General features: G+C 37.9%; 1 protein-coding gene across 4 annotated transcripts in view; it reads right to left on the bottom strand.

The window, feature by feature from the left end:
• The window catches only part of hipk2 (homeodomain interacting protein kinase 2), a 102,911-nt gene that overhangs the window by 21,340 nt on the left and 58,912 nt on the right, over positions 1–22,659 (bottom strand). For 2 of the 4 annotated variants that reach the window (XM_087798099.1, XM_087798098.1), the window contains exons 3-8: positions 17,240–17,363; positions 15,249–15,368; positions 14,376–14,462; positions 8,530–8,714; positions 8,300–8,462; positions 946–1,174 (exon numbers count right to left, since the gene is read on the bottom strand). In XM_087798099.1, the coding sequence (XP_087654225.1) occupies positions 946–1,174; positions 8,300–8,462; positions 8,530–8,714; positions 14,376–14,462; positions 15,249–15,368; positions 17,240–17,363 (908 nt within the window). The remainder of the gene's footprint in view (positions 1–945; positions 1,175–8,299; positions 8,463–8,529; positions 8,715–14,375; positions 14,463–15,248; positions 15,369–17,239; positions 17,364–22,659) is intronic. The other 2 variants (XM_087798102.1, XM_087798100.1) reach the window with 1 other exon arrangement.

The following is a 22,659-nucleotide window of genomic DNA, read 5'->3' as shown; positions in this document are numbered from 1 at the left end:
AAAATTCATCATCTATTTATTTTATACCCCTTCTTTCTTTATCAGAGCCTATCCCAGCTACCTAGGGCGAAAGGCGAGGGACACCCTAGACAAGTAGCCCAAAAGAGAAAAACAATAAAGAATTAAGACAACCATGGCCACGGACAAGTAGGGACAGCTTAGAGTATTCCATCAACCTTTGAAACAGGTAAGACGTAGGTTGCAAAACTACAACTTTCTTGCACCAAAATTGAATATATAAGCTCTATCATAAAGGAAATGATGAGCTGCTTCTTTTCTTTAACCTGGTTTTAAAAGTGAACGACCTTCACCTTGACCCAGAGACAACACAGGGGATACCACAAACACATTTGTTTTCTGGTCACCGGGTCACCTTGACCCTGAGATAACAAGGGTTAAGGAAATTAAATGTCAAGAGTAGAAAGAAAAGACGAGAATAATTCACGATAAACAGCCTGCAAAGAAACAGAATCTGGAATAACTTCGAATACCGTTTCAAATAAAAAGAAACAGATGATAATTTAATTTTGCTGACTTTGTAGTGGAGCATAAAAATACATCGACAAATAAAACCAAAGTGGAATTTAAATGGCTCAAAGCAGGCTGAAATTGAATCAAACTTAAATTAATTCATTTAAAATAGGTTATTTTCGGGCTTTACAAGATTTATATCTTCAGCGATAGACCTTCTGTAATGACTTGAGAACTGCTGAACCCATGATTATTATTATCTATCTTCATCTGGAATCTTATTTGGTCTGTTTTCTCGCCCATGAGAAATCTGTGAGGTACGACCTCAACCAGAATTACCTGTTTTTAGCCTTATTTTCGAAACTTTTAAAACAGTTTGATCACTAAAATAACTTGATTCGTCCCTTGAACGTTTAAATAAAGTGACTTTGAAGTCGATCATTAAAATAAGAGAGGAGTAATAGAAGAGTTTACCTTGGAAGCCAGGAGGACAGACGATGAGCGCCTGCTGAAAGGGGTCCGGCCGGGCGGCGCAGAGTTGAGGGGCGCCCGGCTGCAGAGGCATGCTCCTCTGGGCCACGGCCGCCATGGAGGCCGCGGAGGGCTGGTAGAGTGCAGAATGGTAGTTTAGTATGGAGACATCAGCAGGGCTGGCAAAGGAAAGGCTGGCATTGGTGGTGGAGGAGGGAGGCAGGTTGGTGGCCTACATGAGCGATGGGATTCAAATGAAAAAAAAAAAGGGTAAACATAAGAATGATGGGAAAACAATATGACTTCAGGTACAAAACTTTATTTAAAATAATGAAAATAACAAGAGAAGTCCATGAGAGTACATCAGTGCCATCAGAATTTTGAGTGATTTAATTTCAAATTAAAAATGTTTTGTTTCTTAATATAATTTTTTGTTTATAATCTAAAACACTATTTTGATTTTTTTTAATTATTTTTATTATTATTATTATTATAACAATGATTGGGATTTTAGTAATGTCTGGTGGCACTATTATAGCAACATTTTATATTGAATTTAAAAGGCTACAAATTAAAAAATATTGAATTTAGACCATTTGTTTGTTATTCAAAATTACAATATCAACCTGTATGAGTAAAAAAAACATGTAAGAATATGAAAATTAACTATTTATATAAATAAATTAAACTTTTCAATTCAAAAAATAATTAAGTTCAATTAATAAAAATTAAAACAAAGATTCAATGCTTTAAAAAAACAACAGAATTTGAAGTTTAGAGATTTGAAATGTTTAATTCAACATTCAATATTCTGATGGCACTGATATAAACTTCCATACAAGTCAACCCGATGGATAAGCATGAACATTGAGACACTTTCTTCTACGCTGTGTTTTAAACATGGAGAAACTTGTTAATTCATCACACAGAGCAGAAGAGTGAGATGCAATCAGTGCGACAGATCCTAAAATAACCGAACCATCAGGCAGTCAAATCAAAGAAGATGAAAATTCATTAGATACAAACATGTAGTCTGAAGGAATACAAATAAATTGGCCTGGAAATGACAATTTAATTTGAGACTTGCAAAAGCAATAATTTACTTCTTGTACATCATAGATAAAAAAAACTGTTTTGAAACGATGCCATGTTTCATTGAATTAGTAGATGAGAGACACATATTTAGAAGAGAGTGACATCTAGTGGTCTTTCAAAATGAAGACACTGTGTCATGATGGAGTGTCTTTACTACACAGCTGTTTCATGAAGCCTCAACCACCCATTAATACTACTAGAGAGCTTTGGTGATATAGTAGTTCAAATGAATGTTTTCTTATTTTTTGTACTTTGATTATAAGGATTTGTCTCGCAGAGTATGGGCAGAATGTTAGCTGTCTATATAATGATAACACCTTATTTAGTAAGTCATTTATATTTGTGAACAAACTAGGGTCACAAAGCACTTGTAAGGAAATGACAATGACCTTTTGCATAATTCACTAAACGAGCATTTTTCTTAAACTCATCCATGTGTCTGTCCTTCATTCCATCACCACGTACGAGGCTGGGGAGGGGTCGGTTCATCGGAACACAAAAACCCCGAACACACTTAAACAACACTCAAGTGAAAAAAAAATTATACCATTATTCTATTTTCGTAGACTTATTGGCAATTTGGTCATTCGGTTGATATTTTATTATTATTAAATTTTTCCACACTTTTGAATGCAGCATAGCTCATCCTATGTTGTGTCTTTTTTAAGTTTAGGTTTTAAATGATTTTATCAGAGCTGTATAATTATGTATACTAAGCTACAAGCATAATATTATACAGTAGTTTCAGTGAAAAGTTTCTAAAGTATAAACTTTCCATCTTAGTTCAGGATTTTTATTTCTCCCATAAACATTTCGTGAAAAGATGGGAGCAGTAGTGGGTCGGAACAGAACTTTTTAAACTGCTTTTAATTATAACCTAGTATTTAACAACTTTTTTTTTTAACAGGAAACTGATCTTATAATTCAATTACTCTTGCTTTAAAGATTGTTTTCTGTTCTTAAGTTGTTTCTGAAGTTTATTTTAAGTTTTTGTATTTATTTAATTTGTCCCACGCTATTGAATGCACCATAATGGGTCCTGCTTTATTGAACGCACCGCAGTCCGAGGCTGTGTTTATACACAAAATTAAACAATGTCTCATTTTATTCTATAAAAATAGTTTTAGTCTCCGTTTATTCGTCACCACCGTCTGACTATTTTCCCCTCATTATCCTCACATGATGGAGGATTGTTGACGAGGATATTTCATCAGTTTCCAGGGTGTGATCAACGTACGGGAAACACTGGGGTTTGACATTTTACACAAGAGAAAAAAAAGAAGTAAATGGCGTAAAAAAAATGTTAAATATGACATTTAACGTGACACGCAGATAGATGTTATGCATATAAAACACAAGTATCCCTGGCATCCCGCCACACCAAACTTCTTCCCTCATTATAAGGTTTTAATAACAGATTCCTGATGATGACATCAAAAATAATGAGCCGACATAATGAGCTGCGGCAAGAATTTGACATTTCCTGCCACAGCTTCTCTATCTGACCCCCTTGAAAATCGATGGTCCTGGAAGGAGCGACGCACGCCTGCACTTGTTAATAATAAGCGGCGTGTTCGCGGCAGAAACAAACAAATTCTTCCAGGAGATGCGAGTAGTATTTGCTGCGCGACACGCCGTCTAATTTTAGCCCTTTCATTAGCAACACGAGGAGAACGCCGCTTTCATTTTTCATTTGCTTCTCTTTAGCTAGTTCGATGAACGCCGGGGGGGAGGGAGCATAATCAATATGTCACCGCGCCATTCATCATAAACAAACACCGGAGCGATGCATGTGATGTGTTTTTGTGTGTTTATATTTGTGTGTGTGTTTATATTTGTGTGCGTGTGAGGGTATGTGTTTTTGTGTGTTTATATTTGTGTGTGTTTATATTTGTGTGCATGTGAGGGTATGTGTTTTTGTGTGTTTATATTTGTGTGTGTGTTTATATTTGTGTGCATGTGAGGGTATGTGTTTTTGTGTGTTTATATTTGTGTGTGTGTTTATATTTGTGTGCGTGTGAGGGTATGTGTTTTTGTGTGTTTATATTTGTGTGTGTGTTTATATTTGTGTGCGTGTGAGGGTATGTGTTTTTGTGTGTTTATATTTGTGTGTGTGTTTATATTTGTGTGCGTGTGAGGGTATGTGTTTTTGTGTGTTTATATTTGTGTGTGTGTTTATATTTGTGCGCGTGTGAGGGTATGTGTTTTTGTGTGTTTATATTTGTGTGTGTGTTTATATTTGTGTGCATGTGAGGGTATGTGTTTTTGTGTGTTTATATTTGTGTGTGTGTTTATATTTGTGTGCATGTGAGGGTATGTGTTTTTGTGTGTTTATATTTGTGTGTGTGTTTATATTTGTGTGCGTGTGAGGGTATGTCTTTTTGTGTGTTTATATTTGTGTGTGTGTTTATATTTGTGTGCATGTGAGGGTATGTGTTTTTGTGTGTTTATATTTGTGTGTGTGTTTATATTTGTGTGCATGTGAGGGTATGTGTTTTTGTGTGTTTATATTTGTGTGTGTGTTTATATTTGTGTGCATGTGAGGGTATGTGTTTTTGTGTGTTTATATTTGTGTGTGTGTTTATATTTGTGTGCGTGTGAGGGTATGTGTTTTTGTGTGTTTATATTTGTGTGTGTGTTTATATTTGTGTGCGTGTGAGGGTATGTGTTTTTGTGTGTTTATATTTGTGTGTGTGTTTATATTTGTGTGCGTGTGAGGGTATGTGTTTTTGTGTGTTTATATTTGTGTGTGTGTTTATATTTGTGTGCATGTGAGGGTATGTGTTTTTGTGTGTTTATATTTGTGTACGTGTGAGGGTGTGTGTCTTTGTGTTTATATTTGTGTGAGTGTGAGGGTGTGTGTTTTTGTGTGTTTATATTTGTGTGCGTGTGAGGGTATGGGTTCTTGTGTGTGTATACTTTTGTGCGTGTGAGGGTACAAGTGTGTATAAGTTTTGATCAATAAAGTTTATCAATCCATCCATCCATCCATCCATCCATCCATCCATCCATATGCTTTGTGTGTGTATATGTGTGTGCCTGTGATTGTAAGTGTTTTTGTTTGTATGTTTATGTGACTGTGAGTGTAGCCATTCTTGTATGTGTGTGTGTGCGTGTGTATACGTTTGTGTGCATCTGAGTGTATGTGTTTGTTTGCCTTTGAGTGTGTGTTTTTTGGGGTATTTTTATGTTTGTGTGTGTCTTAGTGTATGTGTTTGTATGATTGTTTGTGTGCCTGTGAGTATATGTGTGTTTGTATGTGTATGTTTGTTTGCCTGTTAGTATATGTGTTTGTATGTGTGCCTGTGAGTGTGTGTGTTTTTGTCTGTGTGAGTGTATATGTTATGGGGGGGGGGGGTGAGGGGGGAGAGGGACGCCTCTGTAACTAAGCACAATCTGGAAAAACCTCACTTGGTGATTCCGACAGAAGCCAAAAGTCAGCAGTTTTGATTCACACACCATATGGGAGCGAAGCGGCTAAAGCTCCACAGGCTCAATCCCGGGGAAAATGAGGAGGAGAAGACAGGAGGAGGAGTGACGTGAGAGGAGGAAGTACAAGGGATTCGTAAGAGCCTCAGAATGCTAGATAAGCAGGAAGTGGGTCTTGTCATGTGTGTGATCAGCACTTTGTGACGATCCCGCAGGACCGGAGGCCTCGGACAGAAATGCAGGCGGACGGATCTTCATGCGACCGGGAGGGAAGACGGAGGAGGACGTGTCGGGATGAACAAGCAGATACGATTTGTTGTTGGAACTCTGACTCCGAGATCGTTGGAACATGACGTGACTCACACCACACAGGCTTTTTTAAACTTAGGCAGGCCTGGCATGTTTCTGTCTGTCAGGATCCTCAGACTTGATTTGTTCGGGTCATGACAAGGTCGCACTTGTGTGGGTTTATTTGTGTGTGAGGGTGTGTGTTTTTCTGTGTGTATATTTGTGTGTGTGTGAGGGTAAGTGTTTGTGTATATGTGTGTGCATGTGAGGGTGTGTATTTGTGTGATTATATTTGTGTGCATGTGAGGGTATGTGTTTTTGTGTGTTTATATTTGTGTGTGTGTTTATATTTGTGTGCATGTGAGGGTGTGTATTTTTGTGTGTTTATATTTGTGTGCATGTGAGGGTATGTGTTTTTGTGTGTTTATATTTGTGTGTGTGATTATATTTGTGTGCATGTGAGGGTATGTGTTTTTGTGTGTTTATATTTGTGTGTGTGTTTATATTTGTGTGCATGTGAGGGTGTGTATTTTTGTGTGTTTATATTTGTGTGCATGTGAGGGTATGTGTTTTTGTGTGTTTATATTTGTGTGCATGTGAGGGTGTGTATTTTTTGTGTTTATATTTGTGTGCGTGTGAGGGTATGTGTTTTTGTGTGTTTATATTTGTGTACGTGTGAGGGTGTGTGTCTTTGTGTTTATATTTGTGTGAGTGTGAGGGTGTGTGTTTTTGTGTGTTTATATTTGTGTGCGTGTGAGGGTATGGGTTCTTGTGTGTGTATACTTTTGTGCGTGTGAGGGTACGAGTGTGTATAAGTTTTGATCAATAAAGTTTATCAATCCATCCATCCATCCATCCATATGCTTTGTGTGTGTATATGTGTGTGCCTGTGATTGTAAGTGGTTTTGTTCGTATGTTTATGTGACTGTGAGTGTAGCCATTCTTGTATGTGTGTGTGTGTGTGTGTGTGTACGTTTGTGTGCATCTGAGTGTATGTGTTTGTTTGCCTTTGAGTGTGTGTTTTTTGGGGTATTTTTATGTGTGTGTGTGTCTTAGTGTATGTGTTTGTATGATTGTTTGTGTGCCTGTGAGTATATGTGTGTTTGTATGTGTATGTTTGTTTGCCTGTTAGTATATGTGTTTGTATGTGTGCCTGTGAGTGTGTGTGTTTTTGTCTGTGTGAGTGTATATGTTTTGTGTGCATCTAATTGTATGTGTTTGTATGCGTGTGTAACTTTCATGTTTTGAAGCATTCGCATACACTACACAAACATCTATAACACACACACACACACAGACCCCTGCTATAATGTACACACACACACACAGAGACACACACAGACGCAAACGGACCAACACGCAAACTGTCACACACACATACACTCACACAAATACACATGCACACAAAAAACTATTGATCATTTTTATTAACTTGAATAAAAAAAAGTTTTTAAGAAAGAACTGTTTGTAGGAAAACAGTTTTTTCCACGAGCGAAACATCTGTGGCCAACGTTTGATTTCCGTGGCCTTGATTGAAGCTCCAGGACTCGATTTAACGACTCAGACTTTTGTCAGGAAACATCCTGAGCTGCTTGAATCTCCTTTGTCTGCTGTTTTCTCTTTCACGCACTTCTTTAAATCTCAAAGGAAATTGTCAGTACTTTAAAAGTGCTTCACACTCTTTGACTGAAGTGTTTGTTTGTGCATCAACTGACTGTAGTTAGAGTAAGTACTGGTCTTGACTTGCTAGTAACTGCTAGTTATCTCGTCTTCAACTCACTTGTGTGTGTTAGCAAAGTTTTAAATAAAATGTAAATGAACTTCTTGTAACCAGAATGCTGTTGTCAAGTGTTTGTGGATTTATAGAAAACGATAAAGAAGCTCATCTATGAAGGAATGTAGAAAACTCTGTTGACATATTTATTTTAAATGGTTAATTTAACACAGATGTAACTGCATTATAAACTAAATGTTGTTCCCGTTCGTTAAATTACACACATGGTGTTATAATTCAAGAATTACTCGTTCCTGTCCGCATCATGAATATTGTTGAATTAAATAGTATGCATTTTATTTTATTTTTCTTTTTTAAATGTCACTTTATGTTGCCACCACAAATAAATCCCACTGGCAATAAAAGTTTTCTTAATCCGGTTTTTGGAAGATAATGTCTCACTTTTATAAATTAAATAGCTTGAATGTATTGTAAACTAATATAATAAATATTTTAAAAATCACTTGAAATATCTGGTGTTATAGTATAAGGGTTTCCTCTTTGACATCATTTAAATTAAAATGCAACATTATTTAAGTGTTCCATTATTATTTATTGATATTCTACTTAAAAAACTGCCCATTTGTTGTTTATTGAAAATAAGTATTAATGTGTATTTTTTTAATCATTTTTCTCTGATAATACTTGAATGATAGTAGAAAACTAAACCAGGCTAGAAAAATATCTAAAACTACAATAAATAAAGACGAGGATGAGTAAGAACCTGCAGACACATCATGTCAGAAGAAGAAGTAATAAATATGTATTTACCTGGCTGTGCACAGTATTGAGCTGGTTGTTGAAGGTCATGGTGAGGTTGGTGGAGGTGCTGGGGGCCACGTGCGTGATAAAGGGCGTCTTGCTCTGGTTGACCGTGTCATACATGTTGACACGACGCTTACAAATCTCCATGTTTTGGAAGCAGGACTTCACGCTGCAGGGACAGAGAAAAAATGTTTAAATGACAAACAGGGCCAATGGCGTGGAGGGTGCGGTCGTACTGTGTGCTGTGAGGGAAGTCCAGCAGGTGTGACATCGTAACAAAAGGGTGGTTGAGGGTTTCTATCGGGGTGATCCTCTTGTCTGCGTCGATGGTCAGCATCTTGGTCAACAGGTCGATGAACTCTCTCCGATCGGCCTTCTCTGCCAACATGTCGCTGCCTTCCAGATCTGACGTCATGTTCACCTGCAGACACACAACAAACAATACAAATCAACACCATTAATCATAAATCAGAATTCCTCAACCCTAATAAATCATTTAACAACAATATCCAAAGCTTTATTTTGCCTCATACTTTATTTAAAGTCTCATTTCTGCTCAGAACAACAACACGTTTTTCTCCCGTACAAGACGCTATAAATACCCAAAGCCTCATCAGCGTCTGCTCATGTGTGACAGTGATAACCTTGCACCTTCTCAACAACATAAACATTTGTGTCGGCATTCAGAGCACCACTTGAAATATGTGCCGGCGCCCCCGCTGAGATTGTTATCTTTCCCCAAGATGTGAGAAGAAACTGTACAAAAAGTGGCTAAGTCAACAAAAATACTTGCGTAATTCAGGTTTACATCTTCTTAGGAATGCTTGAGTTTTTTTTTCTTCAGGTTTACAAGGATTTTTAAGCCCATTTTTATAGTTAAACACTTTCTTTAACTCTTGTAAAAAATCACTGACCTTATGGACGCATTTAAGTCCCTCATTATTTTATTTCATTTATTAGTTTTATTTTCCCCTTTTTTCCACTTTTGAGATAATAGTTTTTTAAGGATTGTGCTACGATTTGTCTCACTATTTAATTTGTATAAATACAAATATTTATAATAGAGATGTCCAAACTCTAACCTGTGGTCGGTCCACACTGGTTGCCTGTTTCATGACACCTCATCTACTAGTGATGTGTTGACGAGGTTTCATGATACAGTGTCTTCATTTTATGTCCACTAGATGTCGCTCTCTGCTTTTTAACTTTGACTATAATCTACTAATTAAATGAAATCTGGCATCATTTAAACTGAAAGTGCCATCTAGTGGTCTTTCAAAATGAAGACACTGTATCACGATACATTAGCATCAACATTGAGCTCAGAGTTGAATCTACATATGATCAAGGATGTGTGGATGTGAGGATGTGTCTTGTCATATAAGACCCAGCACCTTGTCATAAGGTGTGACTGGTGAGAGCGGGATATTGGCTACAGACAGACAGCCTTGTTTACAGTGACTGCCATGCAGAGGAAGCAGACCTGTTCCTCATAAAGACGCTGTGCTTATCTATAGGCTTGCTCCAGGGGCTATCAGATGTGCTGCCAGTCAGCACCACAAATCAGATTCTCTCCTCCTCTATGCAGGTTATTCAGACTCTGGCACTTCTCTCCTCTCTGCTTGCCGTCTTCCCCGGCTGTGATAAAGGACTAATCTGCAGGACAAGGTGAGAAATAATCACATTGTCCTTTGCTGGCGGAAGAGATTTGACTTTGGGAGACGTACACAGTCTGGCAGCACATGCCGAGCGGTCTGAAGCTGTTCCGCGTTGACAAGGCAGGGCGAGGAAAACACTCACACAGGAAATTGACAGAATTAAAGGAGAGAACAACATAAACAATTGAATTAATTATGACAGAAATAACACTGAGAAATCAATGACCGTGTTAAGATCAAAATGATTGGTAAGGATTAGGGTTAGGGTAGGGATAAGGGTTATGTCTACAGTAAGGGTTAGGACAAAGACTAGGTTTAGGTAAGGTTAGGGTAAGGGTACGGATACATTTAGAGTAAGTGTAAGTATATTGGTTTAGGGTTAGTAAGGATTATGTTTAGAATAAGGATAAGGGTTAGGTCTAAGTTTAGAGTAGTGTTCAGAATAAGGGCTAGGTTTAGGGTTGGTTTGGATTTAGAGTAAGGGTTAGGACAAGGGCTCATTAGGGTGGTTGGGTTTAAAGTATGGGTGAATATTAGGGTTAGGTTTAGAGCAAGGGTCAGTTTGAGAATCGGTTAGGGTTAGGTTTGGAGTAAAGGTGAATTTAAGGGTAAGGTTTGGAGTAAAGGTGAATTTAAGGGTAAGGTTTGGAGAAAAGGGGAATTTAAGGGTAAGGTTTGGAGTACAGGTGAATTTAAGGGTAAGGTTTGGAGTAAAAGTTAGGATAATTACGCATAGGTTAAGCTAGGGGTTTAACTTTGGAGTAAAGATTCGGGTTAAGGTCAGGGTTAGGATTTTTGCCATGAAACCAGTTAATAATAGATATAATTAGTTTATTAGTTTAGCTTTTTTAGAATCAGTTTAACATGCATTAAGAGCTAGACTCTAATGCAATGATATTTTGAACAAAAATGAAAAGAAAACAACTGTTTTCTGGCTTGAAGGTTATAAACATTAATGATTAACTTTGGAACTTAAAAAATAATTGATAAGGAAGTAAATGAGAATAAAAATTGAATGTGTGTCTCGTCTAGCTCACGTATTTGGACACTAGCCATCGATGCTATATGCTAGCATGAGCCTTCAACGACTCACAGACTAACATTTTGTTGCAGGGACATGTGATCAAGTCTAGCTAGAGTCTCCTCTGCATGTGCTGCATGTCTACGACAGTTTATCGAGCCACACACGTGTGCTGAGCAGCTTCAACGTGCCACTCCGGAGGCCTGGCAGGCGCGGCAGATGTTGAGCAGCAGGATACACCGAGCTGTGTCTCAGGAGATGGCGTGATTTAGGTGCGCGCATGTGTTGATGTCCACCATAAACTATCCATTTTTGTGTGGTTTTTTTGGGGAAAGAGAGAGAGAAAAGATCATCATCATGGGAAAATCAATTATATCGCTGTCCTATGTGTATCTTTGTATCTAAAGAGAAAGTAATCTAAATACTTTTTTTGTATTGTATAAAAACAAATGGAAAATAACTTCATAATAAAATGATTTTAAAAGTTTAGTTGAAAAACATGCACACAGTAAAACGAAGGACTGTGTGTTCTTTAAAAAAAACATTATCTCCAGGGTCAATGCTAGTGAAGGGTTGATGAGTCAAACTGTTTTGTTCTGAACACACTGTATCATGATACAGTTTGTTCATTTTAAAATAGCACTAGATGTTATTCTTAATTTTGAAAACAAGGCCATGTTTCATTGAATTAGTAGATAAGAGCCAAATATTGCAGTGAGTGCCTTTTATCATGATAACAAAAGATCAATTCATGAAATGTGTTATTAATATGTTATTAAATTTAAATCCCACATACATTGGGAAAGACGTGAATTAATCTAAATCAATTTCACTAGCAATGACTAACCAAGCTAAAAAAAATGTCCAAGTGTGAATACAAGCTAGTAGAGACGACAGAAACCAGCAGATGAGAATGTCTGTCGACAAACATTAATTACAGCTTGATGTTCCTAATTCAGCCAAATCGATGACCAGCTTCATTAATCTCCTCTCTTCCTCCCAGCGACTGTCAACAAAAGATGTTTTCCCTCCTTCTTCCTTCCTCAGGCCCCTCCAGCCTGATGCTTAACTTGCGACATTTTGGTTTCGGCTTTACTCAAATTAGACATACTTGTGACTAAAGCGTCGCCACCGTTGAAGGGGCTTCATTATCGTGTCCTGGCATCCAGCCCTCTGTCTCTCCGAGCCTTCAGCGATATCATCCATTATACACGCGCAGACAGATGTCCACAATGCTGACTTGTTTACACGGCTCGGAGAGTGAGACAGTTTTCTCCCACATTAAACTCTGTTGCCTTTTTTCCTTCTGCGGCAGAGCGAGCTGAAGACGTGACGCTGAAGGAGATAACCCAGAGGAGATCACACCAGAGAGGTTTGGTTTCATTAAACCAGAAGCTGAGTGTGTGTGTGGGGGTGTTACCCGGATACTATCTCTACTAGCTGACAGCGTTGTACTTCACATAGACTCGCGGGCGACCCAAAGCACCGCCGGACCACCATAATTGACTTCATCATTTAAAGCTCTCCATGTTTTGAGGGTCCACGAAGACACGCGGCCGGTGTTTCTGCTGCGATCCAGAGGTAATAACTCACCAGGCCTCTCTGATATGATATTGAAAACGACTTTCCCTTCATCTGTTTTTAGAGATCGTAGTAAGAAATAACAATTCATATTGAAGATAAGTCTAGGCCCTAATAATTCAGTAGATGAAGCCACAATCTCAGGATACTTGTCTGGCCTTTAATAATGTTTATTAATGCATTTGTTTAGAAATTTTGAGCATAAAACAGGATTATTTCCCTCTAAAGACTCCTGTCTGATCGGTCTGAGGACCAGAACCAGGAAGAATAGAAATAGACTATTTAGAATAGTTATTATATAATATAATTCTTTGTTCAATTGATTACTGTCTGAAATGTTTTTTTTTTTTCTGAAAAAATACGTTTTTTCTATCAAGTAAAATAGCTTCTCAAGACGTTTCAGTTAAGTTTCTTCGAAAATAAACCTATAAACTATTGAAAATGACTCTAAAGGATTTGCTTTCACTCTTTTGTGTCCGTGAATAAAATGCTGACATTAAACCGGTCCACTGTAAGAAAATAATATACTAAACTAAAGACTAAAGTTATCTTAACATATGACTTTTGTGTCTTCTCCTTTAGACTATTGTAACAGTTTATTTTAGTGTCTAAACAAGAAGGATCTGTCTTGCCTGCAGTTAATATAAAACTCTGCAGCAAGAATTCTGAGCCGCTCTTGTAGAAGAACTCACATTTCTCCGATCCTTAAAACTCTTCACTGGCTGCCAGTTTCTTAAGAGGATACAATGAGTGTTTCCTTCCCTTAAATAAATGTAAGATAAATAATTTTGTTCCCATTTAAAAAAAAATGATGATGCTGTCAATGCTTATATTCGTCTGTTGTATGATCATCTTAAATATATATTTTCAAATATAATTTCAAGGAGTTAAAAAGCTTTGTCTTTTAAGGATCTCTACAAAAACCATCTGTGTTATTTGTCGCCTTGGATCAGTCTTTGACGGATTATTATTTCTGTTTCATCAGAAGAACGTCCTGCTCTCGTTGAAAGGGAAAATAACATTTTGTCTTTCTTTTATCGAGTGGGGAAGAATCCTCAAAGACAACTGGGAGCAGATACCAGTGTGGTGACGTCCACTAAAGGTCAGAGCGAACGTGCAACAGTACAATCAAAGCAGAGCCACGTGAAGAGCAACTGTGACTCAGACGCAAAGTGACATAAGTTCAGCTGAAAGTCAGTAATTTTCCATGCATCGGTGCAGAACAAGCCACTTCCTGATGTTACACAACATCTTCTAAACAAACAGATTCCTGCAGGTGTCACCCAGCAGGAAGGGAAGGATGGAGCAGCTCAGTCATGCAGACATAACGTGACCCCCCCACTCCCGCTGACAGAGTCTATAAAGCCGGTTGTCGGAGGAAACATCTACGTTTATTTATTCGCACCCTCGCCATGTTTACATGTATTGCAAGTGTGTAACATGACAAAAAGGCCTGAGAGAGAAAACTGTCAGCGATTACAAACAGACTGTGCCACATTTTGCTGTGAAACTGCTGCCTGGTAGACGTTAGATAGTGACACAAACTAAACCAGCAGACAGACTGTGGCTGCTCAACAGCTGCTTTCATTTCATTCTGGAAGTGTTTTGTAAGCTGTGTGTAGCAGGATCAAACAGTGTCACACAACATTTATCCCACCATTTTCAAGCTTAGTTTTCTTGCTTTCAGTAAGTGTTTTGGTTTTCAAATAAGCAATCGAGTAAATATGAAGTCGCTAATAAAATACAAAAATATGAATCATCACAGAAAGAAAGTCGACTTCCTGTTCAAATCATGAGGCGCTTTCAAGGTGAAACAAAATACCTGTGCCATGTCATCCAAGCAGTTGAAGATGTACTTGCGAGCCTCCTTGGATTTAATCCCAGTCTCGCCCTCGTGATCCTCTGGTGTCTGCAGCAGAATAAGAAATAAAATCAGTTTCCTTCAGAAGCACGTTTCTGCGCTTGTTTTGCTGCAGAAAAGTCTGGGAGTTCAACATAACATTGGTACATTTAATTAATAATATTTTGTATTGTATTATACTAACAACGCTTCAGATAGAGAGTATAAAATGCTTAATTCAGGTGGATTATCAATATTTTAATTCATTATAATCATTTGTATTAAATAGCGTATACATTTAAATTTAGAATTTGACTTATTTTAATTTTCATGGTGGTCTCTACCTCATTTTCCGCGCCACATTTTACAGAAGGTGCTGAAAATCAAAATCTTAATATGAAAAACACATCATTTCAATTTCATCAAAGGTGGCTGTATTTTAGTTCTCGTGGGGGTCTCTTGCGCCCTTTTGGCCCCCTTACAATTGAAAAAAGGAGCTAAAATTCTGAAAAATACATTTGATACGTATGTATTACTTATGGCTTCCATTTTCTTTCATTATTTGAGATTTCATGGGGGGTCTCTTGCCCCCCTTTCCGCCCCTTACAATTGACAAAAGGATTTGAAAGTCTAGCAATCCCTCTTGATACGTGTGTTTTATGTCTTACATTTTTTTTTCATTATTTGAGTTTTCATAGTGGTCTTTCTTGTGACCACAACCTGATCGAGTTGCCCCCCCCTAAAATCTTCACACACACAAAGACAGACAGACCTACCAATTTATATATAAAGATGTTTTTAATTTGTTTCCTACATTTTAAAATCATGTAATCTGAAATCTCCTCGATGTCGTACCTTCAGTCTCCAGAGAGGGTAGGTGGAGTCCGGGTCTCTGTTGAAGAACCTGGTGGTCTTTGTCCCTGCACTCAACAGGTACTCTGCAGGGAGACCCTGTGTCTGGGAAATGTACCGGATCTACAGAAGAAACACAAAAACAGAATTTTTTCTTTTCTCCTTCAAATTTTTTTTTCGTGGACACATTCACATTGTTATTCATTGATTTCTGGACAGAATTTCTCTTTTTCATCTTTTATTAAGTTACATTTCCCTCTAACTAGATCTCAACGAGGCTTCCAGCAAAGTGAGTAAAACTCAACCGTCTTCTTTCGTGTGACATCGCAGAACGATGTGCTTGAAATATGCGTAGCAGCCCAAACACAAGTCAAAAGAGATTTGAGACTTAAAAGAGAGCTCTGTTAAGTTTTCAAGGGATTGTGGGAAATCAGTCAGGCTTGTTGGGAGGTGGCGTGAAAAACTTGCCTGAGTTTCTTCCTCTGAGTCTCGTCTGTCTAAAACGCAAGAGGGGAACTCTGGGGGATGTCTTGCTCCGGAGCACAGGGGGAGCCTTGCTAATTGGACAAGAGGCTCGGCTGCATCTGTTCACATAAACAGCAGAGATGTGCAGAACTCATCTGGGCCTGTCGGAGGATTGAAGGAGGGATCTCAACCTCACTGTTCCGCTCATGAGCTGATGTATTCAGATACATCAGCAGTTAAACCAACATTTCACTTGGTTAAAATGAGCATTTAATAAATATTTTAGATAATATTTAAGGATTTTGAAATATATGATGTGTTTTTTAATTAAAGGAAAGAAAACAATTGATTTAAAAAATAGTGGACTTTGCTGACACTTCATAGTTTAAATCAAGGGTGGAAAATTACATTTCAATGACATTATAATATACTGTCATTGTTGTGAGGGACCAGAAGAATGAATAACAAAAGAGAAAATGCTCAATATGATGTCAGAAATAAATAAAATGTCCCAAACAATAACACTAAGCTGCCTTGAGTTGTATAGGCCTTCATTTTGTTCAACTATAAATAATATAAATCATAAGAGTCCTGTGAAAGAAACATATCGATATAATATACAGATTTTTCAATTATTTTTAATTTATTTTGGTATAATTACGTATTAACTAGTATTTAGTGTATTTTGGAGTTAAAAAATGTCTAAGGGTCCAATGTGGCCCCCAGGTCTCACCACGTGAAGGGTCTTTTTAAATAATGGTCCATCATAATTTTAAATATCACATGTTGTACTGTAAAATATAAATATGATTGACTTTTGGCTCCACTGTGCAAGCTAAAGCTGTTGTAGTGCAGTATGGAAACTCTACTATGATGTAGTTGAATGTAGAATGTATGTTATCTAAATTATATTGTAGATGGTGGAAAATCGCGTGCCTGCTTCACCAAAATAATCAACATGACAATTTTTAACTAATAATGTTGAATATTTTATCACAATTTCTTTAATATAACTTTTCTCTAACAGTAAATATTAAGTCATTTTTTGTAGATCATGGATGTGCTGTATTTTTCGAACCATTAGGCTCACTTGACTACAAAATTCGATATTAATAAAGAGGATTAATTCCATACACGGGATACACCAGATTATTAGGTGTATTGAATGTTGCTTGGCTTTGTAGCATCATATTACTGTGTTAACCCAGGAATAGTTTGGGTGGGCCAACATAACATGCACTGCTATAAGCGAGCACGTAGTTGAGGATCAGAAGGGTTTTGATGTGTAAAGACAAAGAAATATAGTGTGATAATAGACATAGTTATACCACCATGTACCACAAATAACCAGAATTCAAACACAAGACGCACTGTCAATTCCTGATAAAATCAAAGGATTGTAATTGCACCTAAAAGTCCAAAATATAAGGTAAGTGAGAGCAAGGCATGGCCTCTAGTCGGGCGACAGTTGGCACCCAAACAAACAAGTGATGAGGCAGCAGTCGTGATGGATGATGGTGTCTTGTTACCTGATCGTACTCGGACGCTCCAGGGTAGAGAGGCCATCCCAGGAAGAGCTCGGCTATCACGCAGCCCAGGGACCACATGTCTATCGCCTCGCAGAACGGCAGACCCAGGATGATCTCGGGGGCTCTGGCGAGAAAGAGAATCACATTTAGAATCCCGAATCAAGATGTCATTTTTTTTAGATGCATTTAGTAAGTACTTTTATTTCAATTTATCTGTTTCACATTATTCAGATTGTTAAATAAAGAAAAAAACTTGAACAAAAAGGGCCGATTTCCGTCGCCATAGCAGCCGACAAACGGGGCCACCTCTGATCTGACCGCCTCAAGCATCATCAACCAACCCATGGGGGCCATTTCTTGGCTCCTGCGCTCTTTGTAAAGATACCGGGGAAACAGAATGTGAATAGCGACGTGAAGGAAACCTGAAGGACTTTTGAGGTCCGGCCCATTTCAACGGGTGAGCAGTTCAAGGCCAGCTGCAGGGTTTAGAGGAGAATAAATGACTTTACCTCACTTACTTAAAAAAAAAACTGCAGCCCCCTTGCTCCCTATCCACGGCTCAGCGACACAAGGTTAATGAAAAGGGCACGAGCAATACGTCTTCCACTGAGATATGGACGATGCATAGAGGTGTGAGGCGGCACCAACACTCCATGAGCCTTTTGTAAATAAGAACAGAGAAAGCTATGGATGGAAAATAAAAGAAATAATGGGGCTGCGCACTGTTCTCCAAAGGAAAATATGATGTCACAGACAGTGGTTATTGGGGTCCTGGGAGCAGCTCGGGAACACACACCAAGACGGCGCTCTAGCAACAGTATCTGAGGGCGCTATTACACACCGATACAAAGACACCGTCACACACAATGAGCCGAGACGTCTGTGAAGGGGCTGCCAGGGAGGCAAAGAGGAGCCTGCGAAGAGGAGATATGAGAGAGCGTGGTAGGCAGGGATGGAAGGAGTGGATGCCAGGACTCGGGGCACCATGATCCATTTAAAGTGGCCTCAATGGACTATGTAAATCCCAATGTGCGGTCCGATCAACAGGAATAAAAAAGGAGGTCGAAGACAGAGAACTATCATTAACTTTAAAACTTTACTGCACATTCTGTGCGAAAGACGGATGTATTTGCAACTTTTGGGTCGACACAAACTCATGAAAAGCCGTCTTAGCTACACACACAGTTTAGACTAATTTAACAGTTTATTTTGGTGTCTAAACAAGAAGGATCTTGTCGCCTGCAGTTAATGCAAAACTCTGCAGCGAGAATTCTGACCTGCTCTAGTAGAAGAACTCACATTTCTCCCGATCCTTAAAACTCTTCACTGGCTGCCAGTTTCTTTCAGGATCAATTTTAAAATTCTGGTTCTTACTTTCAGATCTATTCATGGTCAGGCTCCTCCTTACATCAGTGATCTGATCCAGCCTTACACTCCAGCTCGGGATTTGAGGTCTGTGGATCAGAATCTACTGATGGTTCCTGAACACGGTTCAGGACCAGAGGAGAGAAATCCTTCCAGACTGTTGCTCCTAAACTTTGGAACGATCTTCCTCTCCCTCTGTGTTTGATGGAGTCTACTCAATATTTTATTGAATAATATACAAATTATTGAATTTAATAATAAAAAATAGAAAAAAAAATAATCCTACAACATTTTTATTAGAAAAAAAAACATTTATTTTCCTCATTACTGTTTTAATTTGTATCCTCAATGTATCCACTCATCCTCAGTCACTGCCAGGATCTCGCTGGAGTACATTGTTGCTTTACCTCCAAAGTAATACTGTAGATGTCACTCCGCTTTATAATCTTTGGCTCTAATCTAATGACTCAACGGAACCTGGGATAATTTTTCAAACTGAGAGCGACATCTAGTGGTCTTTCAAAATGATGACACTCTGTCATGATACAGTGTCTTCACTACAAAGTTTTAAAATTTGAAATGTTGAATTCAAGCATTCAATATTCTGACGTCACTGATCTACTTCCATATTTAATCCAGCTAAGGCGGTAAATGTCACGTTTGTTTATGACTTTTAAAAACAGCTTGTGTCAACAAAACCTTCGACACTTGCCGGGGTTCCATCTGTAATCTGAAACGTTCTGCTTGTCATGGAAACCCGGGCGTTTTGCAACGCTGATTTTTTTGTCACGCTTGGATATATTAGAGCCCAAACCTTCTCAAGTTCGGCTTAAAGGCCAAGTTTCTCATCGCGTCTTAACTTTTTGTTTGACTGCGGCAGTAAGCGAGGGATGAGAGAGCGAGAGAGAGAGAAGAAAGATGGTTTCATTGTTTTTTGATGATATAAAAAGCCAAAAATGTAAATCAACCGTTTCCAACGACCGTTGCCAATGGATGCAAAACGCCCCACAGCTGCTGATGCAGGTCTTTCTCTGGCAGTGACAAACAACACACGTGTCGGTGCAGCCCAGAAACCTTGTTCCCTTTTTATCTATTTTCCCCTCTGCATATTTGTCTTCACCAAAACCTACACCCATAAACATGTTTCCTTTAGAGCTCTTTTATTTACATGTTAATGTTGGATTGTAAACATCCTGTTATTTAAGTGAAAACACATTTCTTTATAGATCTATGATGTTGCCATCACCAATATTGATTCAAGACATTAACAGGAACACAAGACTATGTATTAAAAAAAACAGGTCATAATAAACAATAAGCCTAAACCTTTTGATTGTTTTATCTGAGAAAAGTAAACGACAAGGCAACATGAAAAGAGTAGTATATCAGTACCATCAGATTATTGATGTTAGTCAAATTTAACATGACAAAAATGTATACTTTTTTACATTTTGTACATTGAATTTAAAAGGCTACTTTTTAAAATACATTGAATTAAAAACATTTTAATCATTATAATAAAAATATAAAACTATGTGTAAAAATTTGTGAATTTTTTAATTAATTTAGATATATATAAAACAATTCAACTTTACCATGTAATCAATTATTTAATGAAAAACGAATTCATCAATTCAATATACTAGCTATTGAATTCATTCATTGATTAATTCATTTTCTATGCCGCTTAATCCCTTATGGGAGTTGCGGGGGGGCTAGAGCTTGTCCCAGTTTCTTCGGGCGAGAGGGGGGGGGACACCCTGGACAGGACGCCAGACTGTCGCAGGACACACAAAGACACACAACCATTCAAACACACACTCATACCAAAATCAACAATAATTCAAAGCTTAAAAAAAAGTTTCAACATTTGAAATGTAAATTTAGACCATTAAATATTCAGATGAAAGGGAAATACTTCCATAAAATCCCAAACTAAAAGGCTACTTCAGGTTTGATCCCCTCAAAACGACCCCCCTTTGATCTGTAGCTGATCAGTGTCAGGTTAGTGTCTGTGACAGCGCTGGCCCGCGACAAAAGGGTGAGTCTGGACGCTGACGTCCTCCCAGCTGGCTCCCTGATGAGACCCAGTTCTTTCAGGAACCAGAGATGGCACCGCTCGTGAATGCACCCTTTCTTTCACGCCGTCCCTTCACCTAAGTCTCTGCTCCACCACTCCGTCCCCGCTGCCCGTCCAAGCCGACCCCCTTCACCTCACCCTGCATCAACCCCGTCCCCCCTTCAACCAGCCCTTCTGCCAACGACAGCCCTTAAACTGGGACACCAAGGCCAGACCAGCGCCCCCCCTCACCCAGCTCCACTGTCCGCCCTCTGCTCTGTTGAACCGTGCCTGTGCTTGGCTGGCCTGCTGGCCAACACACACACACTCACACTAGACACACACACACAGCTGACTTCACAGGTTGTGTGCATGTCAGGATGTATCCATCAGGGTGACCTTCCCTGAGCTCCAGACTGGAGACTGATGGATCCCTGGAACCCTGCAGCATTTGCACACAAACACAGAGCGTGACGATGTACACACACACACACACACACACACACACACTGGAAAGAAAGCACACAACACACATACACTCACAAAAAGCCTGATGACGCACACATGGAATAGACATTTTCAGATTAAATCTATTTCCATTCGTTCCATTGACTTTTATCAGTCACTGTCCGCGGTCAAGTTTTTTTTTCCAATGAGCGATGAAAGCGAGTGTCAACAGATATCTTGAAGCTCATCTCTTCAATTCACCATCTTTCTTTGATTGTTGAGCAACTGTTTATGGTTAAAGACATTTAAATGTGACGTAGTGGGCATCGATTGAATCAATCTTGAGCTGTAAATTTGATCAGACAATAAAATACTAATAATGTAAAAGTAGGTTGGATTCTTCGTGGTTAATATACAATTAAAGGTTTAAGAAATATGTTTTTCTAAAGCATTTTGTAAACTCCAAATGATTAATGCTGCAACATTACATCGAAAAAAAAGGTATTAGCTAAAAAAACGTTCTACAAATAGAAAAAACACATCGATAAATGCATTGAAATGATTGGATGAAGATTTTTCTGCCACATTCACCTGCTTTTTGTCAAACCCCAACAGCTCTCTGGGATTTTTGATAACGACAAAGCAACATAGAAAGATTCTATAGTAATATAAGTATATCAGTGCCAATTAAAATATTGAAACTTTTTTTTAATTGAAATGTATTTTATTAAGCAATTAATTATTTTCAAGCCCTTTTAATTTAAAAGGCTACAAATAAATAAATATTGAAATTAGCACTAAATATATATATATTTTAATAATTGGAATAAGAATATCAAACTCCTGTGTAACAAATAATTATATTATTCTCTAAAAGATTTCAACTCCTTTATTAAATTATATTTAAAAAAGATAATTCAACCTTACAGTGTACACATTATTTATTAAATCATTCAATTAAAACAAATTCCACACTTAAAAAAAAAAAGTTTAAACTTTTGAAATGTTAAGCTCAACCATTAAATATTCTGATGACACTGATATCAAAAAATAAAAAGCTAGTAGGTTCGAGGAGAGTCTGAAGAGAGGGGGTAGTAGCTTGTAATTCAAATTCCACATATCACCTACTCAGACTCTCAGTTAAAGTTCACATTAAAAGGATGTCAGATGACATTGAAAAATATGTTAAAAAAATTTAAAAAAACTGACCAGAAAAAACAGTTGACACATGGCAACATTCTAATTTATCTTTTTTTTTTTAAATAGTTTTACAACCAAGATTAAGAGATGATTCAACTCCTTCTATAGTTTTATTTCTTGTGTATTAGATATTGAATGAAGCTTCTATTACCAGATAAATGATTAACTATAGATGACTATTTGACTTCAGCCAAGCAACTTTTGTATTCATTCTATGTATCTTTTCTAAAACATTTCTGTGATGAGAGTGAAACAGGAAATAGATGCTAAAACCAAAACCAAAGAAATCACTTCTCAGCCATTACTTTTCTCCATTTTTGACCTCAGATTCTTACGCCTCTTTCCCACT

This window comes from Callionymus lyra, chromosome 8 (assembly GCF_982586985.1).
Source record: "Callionymus lyra chromosome 8, fCalLyr1.hap1.1, whole genome shotgun sequence".
NCBI lineage: Eukaryota > Metazoa > Chordata > Actinopteri > Syngnathiformes > Callionymidae > Callionymus > Callionymus lyra.
The sequence above is the reverse complement of the archived record's forward strand: the minus strand, read 5'-3'. Positions and strand labels throughout refer to the sequence as shown.